General features: G+C 42.9%; 2 protein-coding genes across 5 annotated transcripts; both read left to right on the top strand.

Moving 5' to 3' along the window:
- The first annotated feature begins 94 nt into the window (after positions 1–94).
- LOC142402201 (V-type proton ATPase catalytic subunit A-like) lies at positions 95–6,720 on the top strand. The gene is made up of 15 exons (XM_075487757.1): positions 95–201; positions 825–922; positions 1,464–1,592; positions 1,685–1,899; positions 1,983–2,120; positions 2,200–2,351; positions 2,700–2,862; positions 3,497–3,605; positions 3,736–3,858; positions 3,959–4,073; positions 4,306–4,369; positions 4,463–4,666; positions 4,879–4,973; positions 5,767–5,938; positions 6,032–6,720. The coding sequence occupies exons 2-15, from the start codon at positions 841–843 to the stop codon at positions 6,122–6,124; spliced, it is 1,854 nt and encodes a 617-aa protein (XP_075343872.1). The 5' UTR covers positions 95–201; positions 825–840; the 3' UTR covers positions 6,125–6,720.
- Positions 6,721–10,729: 4,009 nt separating this feature from the next.
- Positions 10,730–19,112, top strand: zdhhc23a (zDHHC palmitoyltransferase 23a). Of its 4 annotated transcripts, XM_075487744.1 has the most exons (5): positions 10,730–10,811; positions 11,584–11,764; positions 12,924–13,529; positions 15,605–15,781; positions 16,787–19,112. In XM_075487744.1, the coding sequence occupies exons 2-5, from the start codon at positions 11,646–11,648 to the stop codon at positions 17,058–17,060; spliced, it is 1,176 nt and encodes a 391-aa protein (XP_075343859.1). In that variant the 5' UTR covers positions 10,730–10,811; positions 11,584–11,645; the 3' UTR covers positions 17,061–19,112. The 4 variants fall into 4 exon arrangements, with proteins under 4 accessions (XP_075343859.1, XP_075343861.1, XP_075343860.1 ...); XM_075487746.1 differs by lacking the exon at positions 11,584–11,764; XM_075487745.1 differs by lacking the exon at positions 10,730–10,811 and having other exon boundaries at positions 11,308–11,764; positions 15,614–15,781.

Here is a 19,112-nt window from a genome sequence, read left to right as displayed (position 1 = left end):
ACCAGGCAACTGATGAGCGTTAAACGCCATCTTGGATCCTTAACGAACCCAGTGAGCCACAGTGGAGGAAGCCTCTTGAGCCACAATGGAGGTGTTTTCTTCCCGTGACTGTCCGGTGCTCGGCAGGTGATTATGACAGTGAAGCTCCTCCTCTGCCTGACACGGTAGACACAAACCGGGACAACTGCGTTTCAATATCAGGTAACACGTTGATATTAGCGCTTTTTGGGTCGTAGTTTGGAACAATTTCGTCTCCACTTCACTGGCAAAATGTGTCGAGACAAATCGTTGTGTTTGGTTTTGCTCGTCGGTGGTGATGAAGATTGCTAGTCTTTGCTAGCTTGTCACCTGACTTAACGCGCACACGCACAAATCAGCTTTGCTCCCAACGTTACTCCTGTTGTGACAAACATAATGCCGCCATCTGTCCAGCAGTCTTTTTTTCCTCTCATTGAGGAGCGACTCTCGTTTACTTTTAGCTTGAGTTGTTGCAGGAAGGAGCAACGTACACAAGGTATAGTAGCTGTAGCCGGATTAGCTTGTGACCTTAAACTCTTCGACTTGGCCATTCATTTTCTCAGGGAAACCATAAGATTCTGGCCTCACCAGCACATAATGGTCCTCTAATATGTGTGCCTGCCATTGCATTGTGTAAATCATAGGTTGTCATCAGGAAAATGAAGAACAGCAGACAGATACTGTAACTCTAGCCTGCCTATCAATAATGTTGATGAGCTACACTCAAGTTTGTTTGCTCAGTGTGTTCAGTTGTGATGACTGCAAAGCAACTGTGTCTGCACTCTTATCTCCTTGGGTTTTTACAGGACAGAAAGTAAAAAGATGGACACCTCAAATCTTCCTAAAATCCAGGATGAGGAGCGAGAAAGCCGGTTCGGATATGTTCATGGAGTTTCAGGACCAGGTGTGGTTTGTTAGCCCTCTCTTTGGATTCTCACTGTATTTATTCTCTTATTCTGTTATTAATACAATGTTTGAGTGTAAAAGCCACATGCTGATCTTTTTACACCCGATGCAGCAATGTTGACATCATCCAGTATCTCGATTACGTTGTCCCTGCTTGTTTATTAGCAGCATTACAAATGAACCCATATTATTCAGCATATTAAAGCCTGTTTGTAAGATAAAACATGTCCTTATTGTTGTCTAATCACCGTGTCGTGTTTACGTGGCTTTTTGAACTCTTAATTTCCTCATTAGCTTGTTTTAATTGTATAATATGTGCAATACAGTCATACAACAACCGGATTGCACTGTAACTTTTTACATTTTTTACTTTAACTTTTACTATTTTTATTCTCTTGTATATTATTTAGATATTTTTTGTGGATCCAAAGCCAAGAGCTCCTGCACTAAATTTCATTATGCCTGCATAGTGACACTAAAGATTCTTGATACATTTGAGTTTTTAGCTCTTTATTTTGTCAAATCTATTTGTTTAACAGTGGTGACAGCTACTGCCATGGCCGGAGCTGCCATGTATGAGCTGGTTCGTGTCGGCCACAGTGAGCTGGTGGGAGAAATCATCCGTTTGGAGGGGGACATGGCAACTATCCAGGTCTATGAGGAGACGTGTATCCTTTCTGCTGCCATATTTCCTTTCTTTGTGGTTAAACGGGTAACGCACTCTGTTATGGTTTAAATTTCCCTTAACTTTACGCTACAGCTGGCGTGTCTGTGGGTGACCCTGTCCTTCGGACGGGGAAACCTCTCTCTGTAGAGCTGGGACCAGGTATCATGGGCTCCATTTTTGACGGCATCCAGCGTCCACTGAAGGACATTAATGACATCACTCAGAGTATCTACATCCCGAGAGGAGTGAACATCGGTGCCCTTAACAGAGACCTCCAATGGGAGTTTTCTCCTGGGCAGAGCCTTCGGGTAGGAAGAGGCTTTTTTTTTTTTTCTTGATGTACATTTTAATCTCCACTCATCAACTCCGCTCATCAACTTTCCCTTTCCAGGCTGGCAGTCACATAACCGGTGGAGATATTTATGGTATGGTGTTTGAAAACTCCTTGATCAAGCACAAGCTGATGCTTCCACCGCGCAACAGAGGCACCGTCACCTACCTGGCTCCACCCGGGAACTACAACATTTCTGTGAGTGCTGCTCTTAAAGCAAAACACTTACCTTTAGGGTGAAGCCTTTTGACGGATTTTCAATCTTTTTTGCTTTCAGGATGTTGTTCTGGAGCTTGAGTTTGAAGGCGTGAAGGAGAAGTTCAGTATGATGCAGGTGTGGCCAGTGCGACAAATCCGCCCAGTAACAGAGAAACTGCCTGCCAATCATCCACTGCTGACCGGTCAGAGGGTTCTCGACGCACTTTTCCCGTGAGTTTTGCACTCATTTCTGTTCGTAACTACAGCTGGTCTAAAGTTGTAAATGCAGGATGTACTTGTGGCATTATGAGAGATTATTTTACCATTCATAGACTGGTTTGACTGGTCTCTGCTTCTCTGTGTGGGGTCACTGGCTTTTGAGCTGTGTTCTAATATATTGCAACATATTGTTTTTACACAGTTTTTTATGAAGTCATAATGTCCTTTTTATAGTTATATTGTTTACGAACTGTTATATGTCTGCACTGAAAGGCCTGCTCCTTACTTTTCGTTGTACTCGTTACTATGACAACAAAGAGAATCTGAATCTCTAAACTGTGTGACCTTTATGCTGCTCAGATGCGTGCAGGGTGGCACCACCGCTATACCGGGAGCCTTTGGGTGCGGAAAGACTGTGATTTCGCAGTCGTTGTCCAAGTACTCCAACAGTGATGTCATCATCTACGTCGGCTGTGGAGAGCGTGGGAATGAAATGTCCGAAGTGTTGCGTGATTTCCCCGAGGTCGGTGGATGTGTCTCGTCTGTGACTGCATCGCTGCTGAAACCCTTTAAGCTCATTACTGCATTAACATTTCCAAAGCTCGATTGAATGCGTAATGCAGATCGTTTCACTCAAAAGAATGTTTGGGATGCACAAAAGATGGAAAACATTGTGTAACGTTGCTCCGTTATTCCGGATGCAGCCACAACTGGCTCCCAGATTCAACCTGGCTGGAAGACTCTGCAGATATCTGTAAGTTCTGTGAGAAGTCGCAGCAGGTTGGAGCCAAAAGAATCGAGAGTCTGAGGAGCTCTTTCTGATTTCTGACGGGCTTTTCCGGCTGCCTCATCAGCAGCAGCTATCGTTGCATCCGCTGGAGCTAAAACCGAATACTTTGCTGGCCAAAGTCCAGCGTGAAGCTCCACACAGACATAGTCGTGCACAACAAATTTGACAATTCATAAGGATGTTTGAAATATTTAGCTATTATTCTGTCTTCCACTGTGATGTTTGCCCAGTAAGCATGATGTTCCTACTAGTCACAATGTTTTGATGATCTGAGCTCTATGTTGAACAGTTTGCCCTCAGCTTATTAAAGCCACTCAGTACAGGATCGGTGTTCACGCTGTATGTTCACGCTGCTCTTGCCCAACAGCTTACTATGGAAGTTGATGGCAAAACTGAGAGCATCATGAAGAGAACGGCTCTGGTTGCTAATACTTCCAACATGCCCGTGGCTGCCCGAGAGGCTTCCATTTACACAGGTACCAGCCGTTCACCTCACAGAGCAGTCAAATCGGACATTTCAAGTCTATTCTTTTTTTTTTTAAAGAAGTGGGGAAACTTTAAACACCCTGTTATTATCCTAACAAATTCAACAACCTGTCTCTGCAGGGATCACGCTGTCTGAATACTTTAGAGATATGGGCTACAACGTGAGCATGATGGCCGACTCGACATCTCGATGGGCCGAAGCTCTGAGAGAAATCTCCGGCAGACTGGCTGAAATGCCTGCTGGTGAGTTTCCTGGGGGTCATTTATATGAATATACTGTATAAAGACACGGCGATACAATAGAGTAGATATTGTGATCGGACGGGAATGTTGTTGCCTGCAGACAGCGGATATCCTGCTTACCTGGGCGCCAGACTGGCCTCCTTCTATGAGCGCGCCGGGCGCGTCAAGTGCCTGGGCAATCCGGAGAGAGAGGGCAGCGTCAGCATCGTCGGAGCGTGAGTCGACTATGAATAAGTTCCCAGGACTGCTTCACTTGCAAAACTCATTTGGTATTCTTGTCTTAGGTTCTGTGAGGAAATGACTTTAAAGGTGTTTGACATCAATATCTTTGCCTGTGAAGCTTTTAATGGAATTATGAAAGCTTTGTCAGCCTTACCGTCAAACCTAGACATGTAATGCATCAATTATCAAGCTAACTTCTCCTTTGATGTGCTACATTCCTTTCAGTGTGTCGCCCCCTGGTGGTGACTTCTCAGATCCGGTCACATCAGCTACATTGGGAATTGTTCAGGTGAGCAGTTGGCCGTGACGCTTCAGTCAGTTCTTCCTCTGTCTGCAACAGTCTGAGTGTGAGTGTGAGGCCTTTCTGTTTTCCTCTTGGTAGGTTTTCTGGGGATTGGACAAGAAGCTGGCTCAAAGAAAGCACTTCCCTTCTGTAAACTGGCTCATCAGCTACAGCAAGTACACACGAGCTCTGGATGAGCATTATGACAAGCATTTCCCTGAGTTTGTCCCTCTGCGTACCAAAGCGAAGGAGATTCTCCAGGAGGAGGAGGACTTGGCTGAAATTGTGCAACTTGTAGGCAAGGTGAGGCGTGTTGGGTTCAACTTGACTACAGAACTGTTTAAAGACCTGTCCAATGCAAAGAAATGGATCTGTGGCTCAGATTGGTACCATAAGGGTCACCGGCTAAAATGTATGATCTCAGTGTTGGTGTTGAAATACTTTTAGTTTTTCTTCTGTCAGAGCCGTGGAAAGATAGCGTTATAACGCGGTTGATCTTTTTGCTTTGCTCACAGGCTTCCCTCGCTGAGACTGATAAAATCACCCTGGAAATTGCTAAGCTCATCAAAGATGACTTCCTGCAGCAGAACGGTTACACGCCCTACGACAGGTGACGGCTCGTTCCTTTGCATCTGCCTCGCTGCTTCTTTCCTGTCATTCCACCTGTGCAGCTCTCTGTAAAGTCAGCCCATTTCTGAATGATTTTGGGATATGTGTAGCGGCTTTTTACTCTCTGTTGCGTTGTGTTTATCACTGAAGAAGATGGTCACGGTTGGCAAACTTGCCTTTTATTTCTGGTGGGGAATTAAGACAATCAGTCCCGGTTTCCTCACACACACACACACACACAGTACACACATCTGAAAAATGTGAAATGAAAGTTTAGGTTAGCTAACGACGTGCAGCACTAGCCATTTTATAAACAAAAAAGACAAAAATACCGTCAACATTTATGGAAAAGAACGTGCTCAACCGTTTAGGAGCTATAGGTTTATAAAATACAACTTAAACCACACCTAAGTAATAAAATTAAAGTGATTAATATAAAACAATAGTTGAGCTCATAACTCGTGCACCTACCAGGGAGACAGCAAGGTCCGCCTGCTGTTTACCCCCGGGGTGCACAACCTTAATCTCCAGGGGTGCTGCATTTAAGTACCATAGGACTTATTTTGTGTGTTGTGTAAAGAGTTTTTTATGGCAAGTGGAATCACACTACACCTTAACTCCGTGACATATGCATTGTATTTATTTTGGACCAATTAAAGATTTAGAGGAGCAGCACGTCTCTGCAGTTGATGTACTTTTACGTATCAGATGATTTGTGTGAAAGCAAAGCGTTTGGATGTGGTTACAGTTACACAAACGCTGACTGTCACACATTCTTTTGTCGCTGCGCACAGGTTCTGCCCCTTCTACAAGACTGTTGGCATCCTCTCAAACATGATAGCGTTCTACGACATGGCTCGCCACGCCGTGGAGACCACGGCTCAGAGCGACAACAAGATCACCTGGGCCATGATCAGGGAGCACATGGGCGAGATCCTGTACAAGATCAGCTCCATGAAGTTCAAGGTACACGATTCTTTATTTGTCGTTGGTTTTTGTTTCTTCTAATGTATCGCTCCTCAGTCGAGACTAACGATAATTTTTCCATGGATTCTTCAGGACCCTGTTAAAGACGGCGAAGCTAAGATCAAAGCAGACTTCGCCCAGCTGCTGGAGGACATGCAGAACTCCTTCCGGACCCTGGAGGAATGAGCATCCTGGCTCGCATCTCTTATCCAAACCCAGTCCTGTGCGGCATCGTGCAGATTAATTGGCCCATGTTCTGAATGTCTGCCTCCATCATGTGAACTCCTGTATGTGTTTACATCCCTTTGAACATTCCATGCCCCTCACAAATTGGCATTTTATTGAGTTAATTTTTGACAACTTCTCCTATTAAACTCACGCTGCTGGAATCACAGCAACCAATATGGTCTGCTCTGCAAATGGAGCAACATCACAGCGTTTGTTTGGGGCCCCAATCATGTGCTGCACTTGCACTCAACTACTAGCTGCAACAAAGAGTGGAAATAGATGTTTCTGGTCCCCCAGGTGTGATGCTGATCGATGCTGATTATTCTTCAAAAAGGGGAACATGCAAATGTGTAAAGGGACAGAGTACTGTGTATTCATTGGGGGTTAAAGGCTTTCTTCCACCTCTTACCTCTTAAGTGTGATCGTGATGTTGTGGACTATATACTTGATATAATGTATAAAAAATGTGAATGAATGAATCTCTTAGTTTGTGTTGTAAAAATGTCTCTCTATTATATTCATGGTACATTAAATGTTAAAAAGAAATGACTGAAGATGGTTGTCCTATCCATTTTCTATTAAACCAGCTCAGGGCTGGAACCTATCCCAGCTGATATCCCAGCTGATATCCCAGCTGATATCCCAGCTGATATCCCAGCTGATATCCCAGCTGATATCCCAGCTGATATCGTTTGACAGAAATTAAACGTTGTTTCTGCAGCAACAAGGTGATTCCCAAAGAGCTGTCAGCTGAAAACTTGGCATATCTCAGCATGGTGTGCAGTGTGTCCTTAAAACATTTGAGGAAACTGGACAAAAGAAGAAGTGTCAGGCCTAAAGAACCATCTACAGCAGATGAAGAGGATCTGAAAGTGATGTCCTTAAGAAAGAGGAAAAATCCAGCAAAGACCTGACACAGGAGCTGAGAGATGCATCTGGACCTTCAGCTGATCCATCTGCTGTTGGCCCAAGCCTCATCAGAAATGGGCTCCATGGAAGGGTGGCTGTCAGGAAGCCGTTCTTAAGGAAGGGAAACGGGGAGAAAAGGCTGAGCTGTGCCAAAGGACACAAGAAGTGGGCTGAAAATCAGTGGCAGCAGGTCTGATGGAGGGATGAATCCTCCCCAGAGCCCGGAGCTCAACATTACTGAAGCAGTGTGGGATCATGTTGGCAGAGAACGGAACAAAAGGCAGCCCACATCCAAAGAAGAGCTTTGGGATGTCCTTCAGGAAGCCTGGAGAACTGTTCCTGAAGACTCCTTAAAGAAAGGACAGAAAGCTCGTCTGAGAGGGTTCAGGCTGTGTTGGAGGAGAAAGGAGCTTTAGAGCAGAAACTGAGTTTTGAGTTGATTAGAATGGTAAACTCTAACCCCTCTCCCTTCGGGCTCCTGTACACAGCGGGGCCTCTGCCTGGGGGTTTGGGGGCGCTCGGGCTCGTGGGGACCAGTTCCAGCGTGCGGCCCATGCCTGAGTGGCGGGGGCCTGGCGGGGGCCTGGCGGGGGCCTGGCGGGGCCAGTGGGCTGCCTCTGCCCTACGCTTGTGGGGGTTCTGTCCGGGGGCTTCCTCTGTCGTCTTCTGGGGGGGGTGGGTGGTTGTCCCTGCGGTGGGCTTCCCAGGTTCTGTGCTCCTTGGGGGCTGTTGGTGGCCTGGGTCTGGGGGCCCTCTCGGCCTGCTTCTGATTGCTGGAGGGGGCTGTGGATTGTGGCCCTATACACTTATACACTCATAATTAAGCACGGTTATCATGTGGGAGCTGTGCCATGTGTATCCCATGCACACACACACGCACACATTCATTAGCCCAGTAGCTCGCTCGCTAAGCAGTTGTTGTGTTGTCCTGTGGTTCAAGGTTACCTGTATCCACAGTTGTGTTATATGTGATGCTGCTACTTGTGCTTTTTGTTTGTTTGTTTGTTTGTCTGCTCTCCGGCTGGATTCCCCACAGAGGCCGTGGATTGTCTTCTGTTTGGTTTTTACAGCTGTAGCAGCTGGTTTTTCATTGTTTTCTCTGATTCTTTCTTCCTATTTCTGTTCCGTTTCCTTTTCTTTGCTCTCCCTCTTTCCCCCGGTCCGGTTCGGCACTATTACATGTTAAGTATTGTAACAAAAGTAAATGAATAAGCAGTTGATGGGCATCAAGGGGAGCTTTACATTCATAAAGCCTCCCTTGGCAAAGCAAATGTGTTTGGCATGGACCGTATTCAGATTGCAATTCTGCTGCCATGACAGGACAAGGGGAAAAAAAAAAAAAAAAGAATGGTACAAAATCAGTTTTCCTCCAACTGTTTGATTAAATCGCTGCACTTACATTGTTTCTCTCTGAATGTAGAATGCAGATCCAAAATATTCTAACTTAATGTTTTGAACAGACATTCATGTATTTAAACAGGTCTTTAATGCATCTTCATGAGCTCATGTCCAAAAAATCATGCATGTTAGGTTGACCACCTGCTGGTGGTGGTCGGAGGGGCCGATGGCGTCGGTGCTTGGCAGCCTCGCCTCCGTCAGTGTGCCCCAGGGCAGCTGTGGCTACAACACAGTAGTCTGCCACCATCAGCATAGCACTTTGAGATTCCGTATGAAATGAAAAAGTGCTTTACAAATGTAATTGATTATTATTATTATTATTATTATTATCATTTAATCAGTGAAGGACTGTCCACACTAGGTGGTGCACACATTCAGCTCGACTGTTACAGTGTGGCTGTTAGGGGAACTCTATGGGCTTCTATCTGTTAATGCACATCTATGTTAGATGTAGTATTCTAAAATCCATACATTACAAGTATAACTGTGTGTTTACACATGAACTCTGCAGTGTTAGAGTGATCAGCAGCAGGAGTCATAAAGGACCGTCTTTATTAAAGAGAAGAGCAAATGATGCAGCCCTCACAGAGCTCTGATCTGCACATGAAAAGCTCAGGATCACTGGAATACCTGAGAACGTGTACCTGCTGGGAAATAAGGTTTTTTTGTTTCCTTTTTTTTTCAGTTTATAGCGCAGTTCATTCACAAGTTAAAAAAAAAAAGTACTCATTCATTTGTAGATCAATTTTTCTCATTAAGCGGGGTTCACAGATCACACATTTACTTGCCGTGCTTTGTGTTAGCTCCTGTGCATACAGCAGTTAGCTGCTGTGTGATCTCGGTGCGCCGCTGCAGCATTACATCCTCCAAATTGCTTTAGAGCCGCTGTCTCAGGTTCCGGGCTCCATTAAGACTAATGGAAGCTCAGCCCGCAGGAGCAAGAGCAGCATCTTTTCTCTGCATTGATTCACTTTGTCTAAACTAGACACAGACTCGTACAGATGTTAAGGTCTCCAAATGTACCCTATATCTTAAAATGCACCTGCCTTTGTGTGTGGGTAAAACTATGTATGGGCTTAACTTGTGTGTAGGATCCATGGCACATTTTTTATTGTTTATACCCTTGCACTGCTTACTCTGTTTCTTCAAAGAAACCAAATGCCAATTCACCTAATTCAAATGTAATTAATAATGGTAACTGTTTGTTACTTTGTTTCTAATTTTGGCCAGAAGAAGACTTCAGATTGCTCTCCAACAGGGACTTTCAGGCGCCGGCGTGCATTAATGTTTCACTCATTTCTTATGTATGAATCTTTAAAAAGCTGCGGGCCACATTAAGCACTGTTGCTTCATACTGCCTTCTTTTTCGACTGGAGACAGAAGCTGCATTCAAGCTAGATGGAGGCTTTCTGCTGAGGTGTTTATGAGAAGAAAATGTGTGCGGTAGCCTCTAAAGGGTGGGGTGGAGGAGAGGAAACCTCCCTGCAGGGGTCACTTGCCACATTGTCACTGTGGTTATCGGGTGTTGGCACAGAGAGTGTGATGTATAGAAATGAAAAGCTTGTGCCAACATCACACGCAAACACTTTTCCAGAGTTTTTTCTGTTTGCAAGCAGCAAGGTCGGATTGCTTGTGTGAGGAAATGTGATCCCTGAGGGTGGAGCAGCCCCGTCCATCATTTCTCCCTCTCTCATCTATGAGTGCCCGTCATGTTTCTCATGCACACCCTCCATCCAGCTCAGTGTGCATTATCAGGGTTGCTGCTGGGGCTTTTGAACACCTCATTATAGCCCCTCAGCTGTGCAGAGAGGTATGAAAGGCTCTTGGCTCTCTGGCTTCCTCAACCAGGCGAGGTGGCTCCTATATTTACCAAGCTCGCCGGTATTAAAGTTCAAAAGGGCAACTTACAGCGGCTGTGGAGCAGAGGCAGGCGAACTATGCCTGAGGACGACTTGTAAACTATGTCATGTTATGTGAGAAAGGAAAAGTGATCCGACTGATGCAACACAATATCAAACCACTTGTCAGGAGGAATTAAAGTTTGGACACTTCCATCACGGGAATCCAAGAAATGAAAACCATCTCGCTGCACTGAGCAGCTGTCGCAGCAGCACCACCAGAGCAGAGGCACGCCGGTTTCCTTTTTTCAAAGTGACTGATGACAAACTGGGCTGCCTTTTTCCTTTTTTTCCGCCTCCAGTCACTCACAGGAGGCGCTTGGTGACGAGCCGTCATCTTTTCAGTTATTTTTCGCTTAACTTTCACCTGAAGCCAGTAAATCTGAGTCTGTGGCTCAGATTCAGACAGTTTTGTAGCTTTTCCTTGAAGACATTTTAAGGTAAGTCAATGGATAAAAACATATTTTATCTTTGCTTTGTGAGTGTGCCTCGTTACTTTTTTAACACCCTATGTATCATTGTTATTACAGAGAAGTCGCCATTATTACGTGGTCACATTTTAAAAATTAATAACCCTAATTTTGACCTCTTGTTTCTGATATATTTGCTGTTAATTCCTGTAGATCTGAGTCAGTCTTCAAGACTGTAACCTCAGCTACACATCAGATTATTAATAACGATAATAATAAGTCACTCTGACAATAACTCAAGAACATCTCATCTCAGACTGCTGAGGTCTTGGCTTTGCTGGCCCAGATTGTTAGTCCCTACAGACGCAGTGGCCTTGTTTTAAAAAAAATCAATTAGAAGCTCTTGGGGCGTAACAAAGAGAATCTCCTGATTAATTTTTGAGTGAGTTACAAAGTGGCTGTAATCTGCCGACATGTATTAAATCTCAGCTTTTTTTCTCTCTCATCTTTATATTACCTTATCTTGCTAACACCTCAGTAATGATTCATGTTTGTTTTAGGTGCAGTAAAGAGAATGGCTAGCTTACAAACTAACACCTGGAGTTAGATTTTCATCAGGGTCTAGATTTGGTTACCATGTGGGTAACAATCAAGTGAGAGCTCAGTGAGTTGGGGTCAGATGGTGTGTGTTTGTGTGCGCTGCATGCAGTGAGAGCACGCAAAGCCATGTAAGCCAACAGAGTGTTAGTCATGTGTTAGATCTGAACAATTATCCTGCAGCTGTCTCGTTTGTTCTTTTAAGTGATGGCCTTTTTTATTGAGGTGACCGCCCATAAACTTCAAAGTCATCTTTAGCAGGCCATTATGAAATGGGAGAAGTTAAAGCCTCCAGAGCCAGATGATCCTATGTGTTGCTGTGAATGTGATATCTACCAGTACGGATGTTGCTGTGACTGTGAAGACCTGGATGATGCCTTCAACAGGTATGAGGGGTGCTGTAAGGTAGAACAAGCTAATGTGTTACTCACATAGAAGTGGCACTTGTGTATAAAAAGGTGCTTTGTTACACATGGTGACCAAGAAAAGCTCCCAAGCTGAATAAGAAACTGGAATGACAGGAACCATAGAAGAAGAGTTTTGTAAGTGATCGTATTTGCTCTCTAGGGCTGACACCACTTTCATGCCTGCTGTTGAAATATGAAGCTGGAGCCAGCAGCTTATCCAGCTGACAGAACCAGTAAAGACTGCAAATCATTCTGGGACCCACACAGTTAGTTGGAAATGTGTCCAAGCCACGAAAAATAGTGTTTGTTCAACTCAGTACACAATATTTGTGTTAATCAGTGAGACTTGAGCCTTGTTGGCAAAGGTAGACAGACTCCTGTCCCTGGTTTCTTATAAAACAGGCTGCTGTTTTTATCTTTAAATGAGCAAATCCAACATTCCCAGTTTTTTAAAGTGTCCTCAAGCAACATATTGAAGCCCACAATGTCCCGTAATGTGTTCCTCACATGTAAGTTGCTTTAGCAGGCGCTTTTGTCCAGTGATGTAAAATGGACAGACAGATGGACAGGCAACTGTTCCCTCAATATAACACCTGAGTACATACTCTGCACATGATTCAAACTGAGTTGAGTTTCTGTTTGAAACGCAAATAAAAACAGATTTCAGTGATTTATTTAAGTTGCAGCAGCCCTGACCCTTAAATTATGTGGTTTCATGTTGCATGTCCCTTAATAAAGAGATGCATAATCAAGTTGCCACAACCAAATCATCTTTTACCGCTAAGTGAGTGCACAGAGAATACTTACAGAATGCATCATTTGTTTTTGCCTCAGGCCCCCTAAAAGAGTCAGTCCTGCTGTAACAACGGTATTTACCGTGCTACAGTGAGTAGAGTGCTTCATAAGGAAATGCTAATGCTGATATCAGATAAAAGATTATTGATTATTTAATCTGTACTGAAACAAGTGCCAGCAAAATCACAGCAAAAGCTAATTAACCTTTGACCTTTGAAAAGAGCCGCTGCATCAGTTACAGTTCTGGCTCACAGACCTGTGTAATTATTATTATTATTATTATTATTACATATATAATAATATATATTATATCATTATACTTGATGACCACTGTTCTCTGTAGGTGGCTGAGAGAGAAACCACCTACGGGTGGATGTCAGTCTCCTGTGTTTGGAGCTGTGATTGACAACCTGGAGATCTCCATGATCCCAGCCCTGCTGCTGCTGCCCCTCCTGCTGAGGCTTGCAGCGCTGCACTACCTCCTGGGCATCGTCGTCCTGACAGCTTTGCCCAGCCTGGTGCTGTGGTACTACTACGCCACGCACCGGAAGAAGAAACGCACCCTCTTCTTCCTCACCCTGGCGCTGTACTCTCTGGCCTATATGTATTACCTCTTCCTCACAGAGATTTTACCTCGTGGGGACGTCAGCCAGCTGCAGCTGGGTGCCGTGACGACCGGAATGATTCTGGTAATTGTTTGTCTGATTCACACCAAGAGAGGCCCAGGAGTTGTGGCAGCTCCCCTGCAGGAAGCAAACAGCCCCAGCAAGGAGTCCAAAGAGGACTGCTTGCACATTGATGGAGCTACCCAATCTGCAGCCTCTTCCCCAGAGACCCTTACAGCAAAACGGAGCGTGTGTCCCGTGTGCAAGATAACGCGACCCCCACGAGCTGGGCATTGCAGAACCTGCGGATCGTGTGTGCAGCGTCTGGATCACCACTGCATCTGGTGGGTTTGATTTGAAAATACACTCATGCATCTGGTTTTCTTTGATGCGCTGTTTCTGAACTCTGATAGATTTGATAATTACATATCAACAATCACATCTTAATACTTGCTCATGTTTCATTAAACTTAGCGAATTAGGACATGACATCTGAAACCAGGGAATTCCGGCATCCTTCTGGCTAAGCTTCTTGTTTAATGGGGTATTTTTTACCACACAGCGCACATATGAAGCTTTTCAGATCCTTTTGAGTCTTCTATATTTTGTTCTGCTTCAGATTCATCTTTTTTTTTGTTCTCGTCAGTCTTCAAATCAAATCAAACTTTATTTATAAAGCACTTTTCATACATTAAAATGTAGCACAAAGTGCTATACATGTTTTAAAGGCAGGCCCCATCCCCACCCCAGCACATACACACAAACAGACATATGCACACAGACATATATATATATATATATTTATATATATATATATATATATATATATACATACATATATATACACACATACACACATACATATATATATGTATATATACATACATACATACATATACACAAATAAATTAATTAATTAAAAAATTTTTAAAAAATGAAAAATAAAAAATACAATAAAATAAAATAAACTTAGAAACGTGGCTGAATACATAGGAGCCAGGTCAGGAATCACAGGAGGCCATCACTCAATATTCCATCGTTAAACACGTTTTTTTTTATTTCAGTTAAAAACAGGAACACAAGAAAAATGCTTTACTTAGTAAGTTGGTAAAAGCATATGTCGTGTGACAGCCTCACGCTTTGCATCTATTGATTTATGTGGAAATTCGACCGAGCTGGCTGGGAAGCACTGGTTCTCTCTTTTCTTTCTTTGCTTCGTGCTTATGTTAAGATGGAAACCTTTGCTCCAGCAGGAAATTCTCAGCTCTTAGAAAAGTCAGGATTGCACAACATTTCGCTGCACATCTCGGCCCCATTTCATGGCATCCCAACAGAATGATACTGCCACCACCATGTTTGAGTGTAGGGGTGGTGCTAAAGAAGGGACACTTGTGGCCTTTTTTCTCTCCACACATCATGAGGAACTATGACCACATACTTCAGATTCTGTTTGATCCAATGAAAGGATTTCACTCATCTATCAGGTGGCTTTTGGCAAACTCCCAGCGGGCTGTCACGTGCCTCGTAATGAGGAGTGGCTCCTATCTGACCGATTTCTGGAGTGTCACACTGATGAATTTTTCCAGTTGATTCGACTTATGCACTGCATCATCTAATTTTATCTTTTGATACTAGCATTGCCTCATTTATTTCCATTTTATTTATTCTGCCTTTTTTAAGCTGCAAGTTAAATGGTTTGCATAATATAAAATGACAATAAAGGATCTCGTTCATAGTGACCATTGACTTGTCGTTGACAACGGGTGACTATGATGGGGGCTACTGTGCTTTTCTTCACTTCAACTACTCCAGAAATTTCCTTGCATAGAAATATGTCCTTTTTTTTTATTATTAAAACAATAAATTCAGTTGGACATGGATGGAGTCCAATTGAGTTGCTTCTTGAGAACAGTGTGATAACAAAGGATCTGAATAATTTAGGAATGTGGATATTTCTATTTTTAACATTTTTTATTAGTTTTGATAGATAAGCAATCACTAAACAGCTGATTTTTATTTTTTTAAATTAAAGATTAGACCTGAAAGGCTCCAAATGCAGTTCATTAACTCTACACCATAAGCTAAAGCTGTGGGTTTAGATATTTTACTCCTTTGTTTTTTATCTGCTGCCAGCTTGAAACAGTGCAGGTGAATAGAACTGAATAGTGCTGAGGCAGCAAGGTTCATTCTAATTTGCCTGTAAACTTGTTAAGATGCTCCTCCTGCACAGCACACCGTCAAGATCTGCAAAAGCCAACATTTGCAAGTCTGTCCCAAAGACTGATGTCAGTAAATTTTGAGACCTGATAGACCGTGAATAGGATGTCTAACGTTGATGATGTGTGCGGAGCCACAGTTTGAGTGTTGCTGCCTCCCTCTGATCTGATCTGATCGGACTGTGTCTGTGTTACATGTTGAGGTGCTGCAGGATAAACAGCTGTGTCGGACAAGCCAATCACCGCAGTTTTCTGCTGACCCTCTGCGTGTTCGTTTTAACATCCGTGTACGGGATCAGTTTGGTGCTTCGCAGCCTTTGTCCTCGACAGTATCTAACGACAGCTCTCTTCTACTGCCCCGGTGTCTACAGCCAGTCTAGGTACTTTGCCCTCTGAATAATCTGTCCTCAGGTGAACATAAAAAGAAAGACAAATTACCCTTTTTTTCCTCAATATTAGTGAAAAATTTAAAGGGATAGTTCGCCTCTTTTGACATGAAGATGTATGACATCCCATTTTAGCAATATCCTTTATGAACATTTTCTTACCCCCTGCTGCGTCCTGTGAGCAGAGTTCCAGCCTCGTTTTGGCGTTGATGAAGGTAGTCCGGCTAGTTTGCTAGGGACCCGAAAATAAATACTATTTTCTCTCCCTTCGTATCACTGCGTGCTGCCTCCTGCCGACAGCCGCGCCTGTTACAGTGTTTACTGCTCGGCCTGCACTTCGGTCTGCACAGTTTACACAGCCCGTAGTGATACGAAGGTAGAAAGAAATAGCGCCAAGCGATTGTGAGGTCTGACTTTTTTCTGGAGGGACGATTTTGTGATGCAAATGTATTACTCTTTTGAACGCATATTGTTTTGAGAAGCAAGACGCTTTATTTTCGGGACCCTAGCAAACTAACCGGACTACCTTAATCAACACCAAAACGAGGCTGGAACTCGGCTCACAGGACGCAGCAGGGGGTAAGAAAATGTTCATAAATGATATTGCTAATATGGGATGTCATACAGCTTCATGTCAAAAGAGGCGAACTATCCCTTTAAACTTAAATATAATTCACAAGACCAAAATTATGCTGCTGCTCTTCAGTGAGACATTTTGTGACATTGACATTTATGACATGACATTTTACATGTCATGTGTTGTTTTTCCATATTGAAACCCTAAAGCAGCTGCTAAAACACCAAAAACTGTTAATATTTTATGGCAATATGATTGTAAACTTAAGCCAGTGTGTTTGGAACAGCTGCCAGAAGTCAAAATGTATTATGCATTATTTATTTAACTGATTCACCAGCCAGTATTAGAAGATAAAATCCTGCACCTGTAAGGGCATGTCATACGTGGATCTGTTGTTGTATTAACTCTCTGTATGCTTACAGCACAGCGCTTTGCTTCACCTGCTCTTGGTACAGCAGCATTGTCACAGCCGGGCTGCTTTACCTGCTGGTGGCACAAGTTCTGAACATCAGCTTCAATGTGACGGAGCGGGAGGCTCAGCTCGCCCTGAGAAACAAAAAGGGCCAGAGCCGCCTGTGGGGACTCGTCCTCGACACGGGAGAATATTCACGTGGCTTCTACCAGAACTGGGTTGAGTTCCTCACCATGACAGATGCCTCTGCATCTCTTCGCTCCAGCCTCACTGACTTGGTTTAGTTTCACTTTATACTTTCCAGTATGAAAAAGACTGTTAATGCAGCATGCATGAAGAAGTTCCTCTTGTTCGTGGCCTCCAGCCTAATAACACTTCCAGCTATATCTGATAATAGATTTATCTAAAAAATGGGAGATAAAATCGCAAAAAAATGGGGAATGAGGTGCTGAAAGTGCACATTTTCATAAAGCAAATGCACAGAAGTGGATGTAATCTCTCCCGTTTAAACCTATAATGGTTTGACAGACTGTTGGTTGAAAAAGGGGTTAAAATGTGGACCCATTAGCAGTTTTACAAAGATGGAGCCATAGAAAAGAAGAAAGTTAAGCTCTTAACGTTAAGTTAAGTTAAAAATGTTTTTCCTTATCATTTCTCTCTCTGCATTTTAAATATATCTATACATTTTTGTTGTTTGTATATTTCTCTTTGTACCAATGGAAGGGCTGTTATCAATAAGACATTTTGGTAAATTATCTTTTGTCACACAAATAATTGTAATCAATAATTTAATTGCCTCGGTTTGACTGCCACTATCATAATAATAGCCTACTAATAATATGATCAGTTATAACAGAAATGTAATAAAAAAGTTTAGACGTACCATGTCCGCTCTGGGCTTCCGTAGTGCAGTGTTTTTCCTACATGTATGTTTCCAGAAGCAATGATGCATAGGTTATTTCACTAAAACAATGCAATGTATCCTACATGCTTATTCACATAATTTTGGACAATATCAGTATAAATACAACAAGATACATGATTTATATATCATTTAATTATTTTTTACTTTATTATCAGCACTATGAATAATAAAGGGCAGATTATGAATCAGCACCATGGAGCAAATTCATACAGTATGTGTCTTGAAAAAAGTATGAAATGTCACTGTGTGTGTGTTTTATGTGCCATTAGATTATAGTTTATCAATCACATTTCATTCTGCACAGATGCCTTGTAAGGAGAGGAAGTTAAAAACAAAAACAAAAGGAGTGTTTCAAATTCGTGCTCCATGTGCCCCCTTCTGACTTTGAGCACCTACCCCTCCAAAGTTCTCTGCACAGCCCTGGTTTCTGTAATCCATACATGTCAAACTCAGGCTCGCGGGCCCAATCTGGCCCGCACTGTAATTATATTTGGCCCGCAAATAATACCAAAACGTCTACTAGAGCTGGCCTGCTGGTAGACAGCGCATGCACCGGTAATACTACAAATCCCAGAATGCCCTACTGGTATCAATCAGGAGCCACAAGCGCCCCTTAAGCACAGCCTTATTATTGTTAGCCTGTGAAAAAAGATTACCATTGAAATTTAACTCGGAAGGCTACAAATTGAGAGATTTTTTTAAAAATTGTATTTAAGAACTGAATGCCACAGACATATTTTTTATTTGACATTTGATTTCACACGCGTTTCTAGCATTTAGCTTTGCTTGTTCCAGATTCAATGTTTAAGCAAAACTTAATATGGTTTCCATGTGAAAAGCTTCGTCATTCTATCTGAAGAGAAGGAAAAACTAAACTGTAGACATTTTTTCAATAAATATCCAGGCTGACTTTGTCCAAAGTCTTAATTTTGGCTGACTGCGTATTTAAGTTTGGCACCCCTGCTGTAAACGGTCACAGATACTATTTACCTTAAATCAAAAGCACAAGTCCATCCTCACTTATACATCATAACACAAATAGAAACATAATGAGTATATATATGTTTCCTGTAATAATCAGACTCAATTTTCACCTCACATTTCCACCATTATCAGTTCTTATAATCGTGGTTAGAGCAAATCAATCAAAATCTTTGGAGATTCCAGCAGCTCCAGAGTCAAACAGCCTGAATTTCTTTCCTCTGGTGCCACCCTCAGGCTTCTCTCTGTGTGTTTTTACTCAGGAGTGCTGAGTCCTAAAGCCGTTGGAAAAACATCCCTTTGGAAAAAGCACACAGCAAGTCCCAAAGGAAAATATATTATTATATTAAATATAAGCAAGTCCCAAAGGAAGATATATTATTATATTAAATATAAGCAAGTCCCAAAGGAAGATATATTAATATATTAA

The sequence above is a fragment of the Odontesthes bonariensis genome, chromosome 16 (assembly GCF_027942865.1).
Source record: "Odontesthes bonariensis isolate fOdoBon6 chromosome 16, fOdoBon6.hap1, whole genome shotgun sequence".
Taxonomy (NCBI): Eukaryota; Metazoa; Chordata; class Actinopteri; order Atheriniformes; family Atherinopsidae; genus Odontesthes; species Odontesthes bonariensis.
This window is presented reverse-complemented; position numbering and strand designations above follow the sequence as displayed.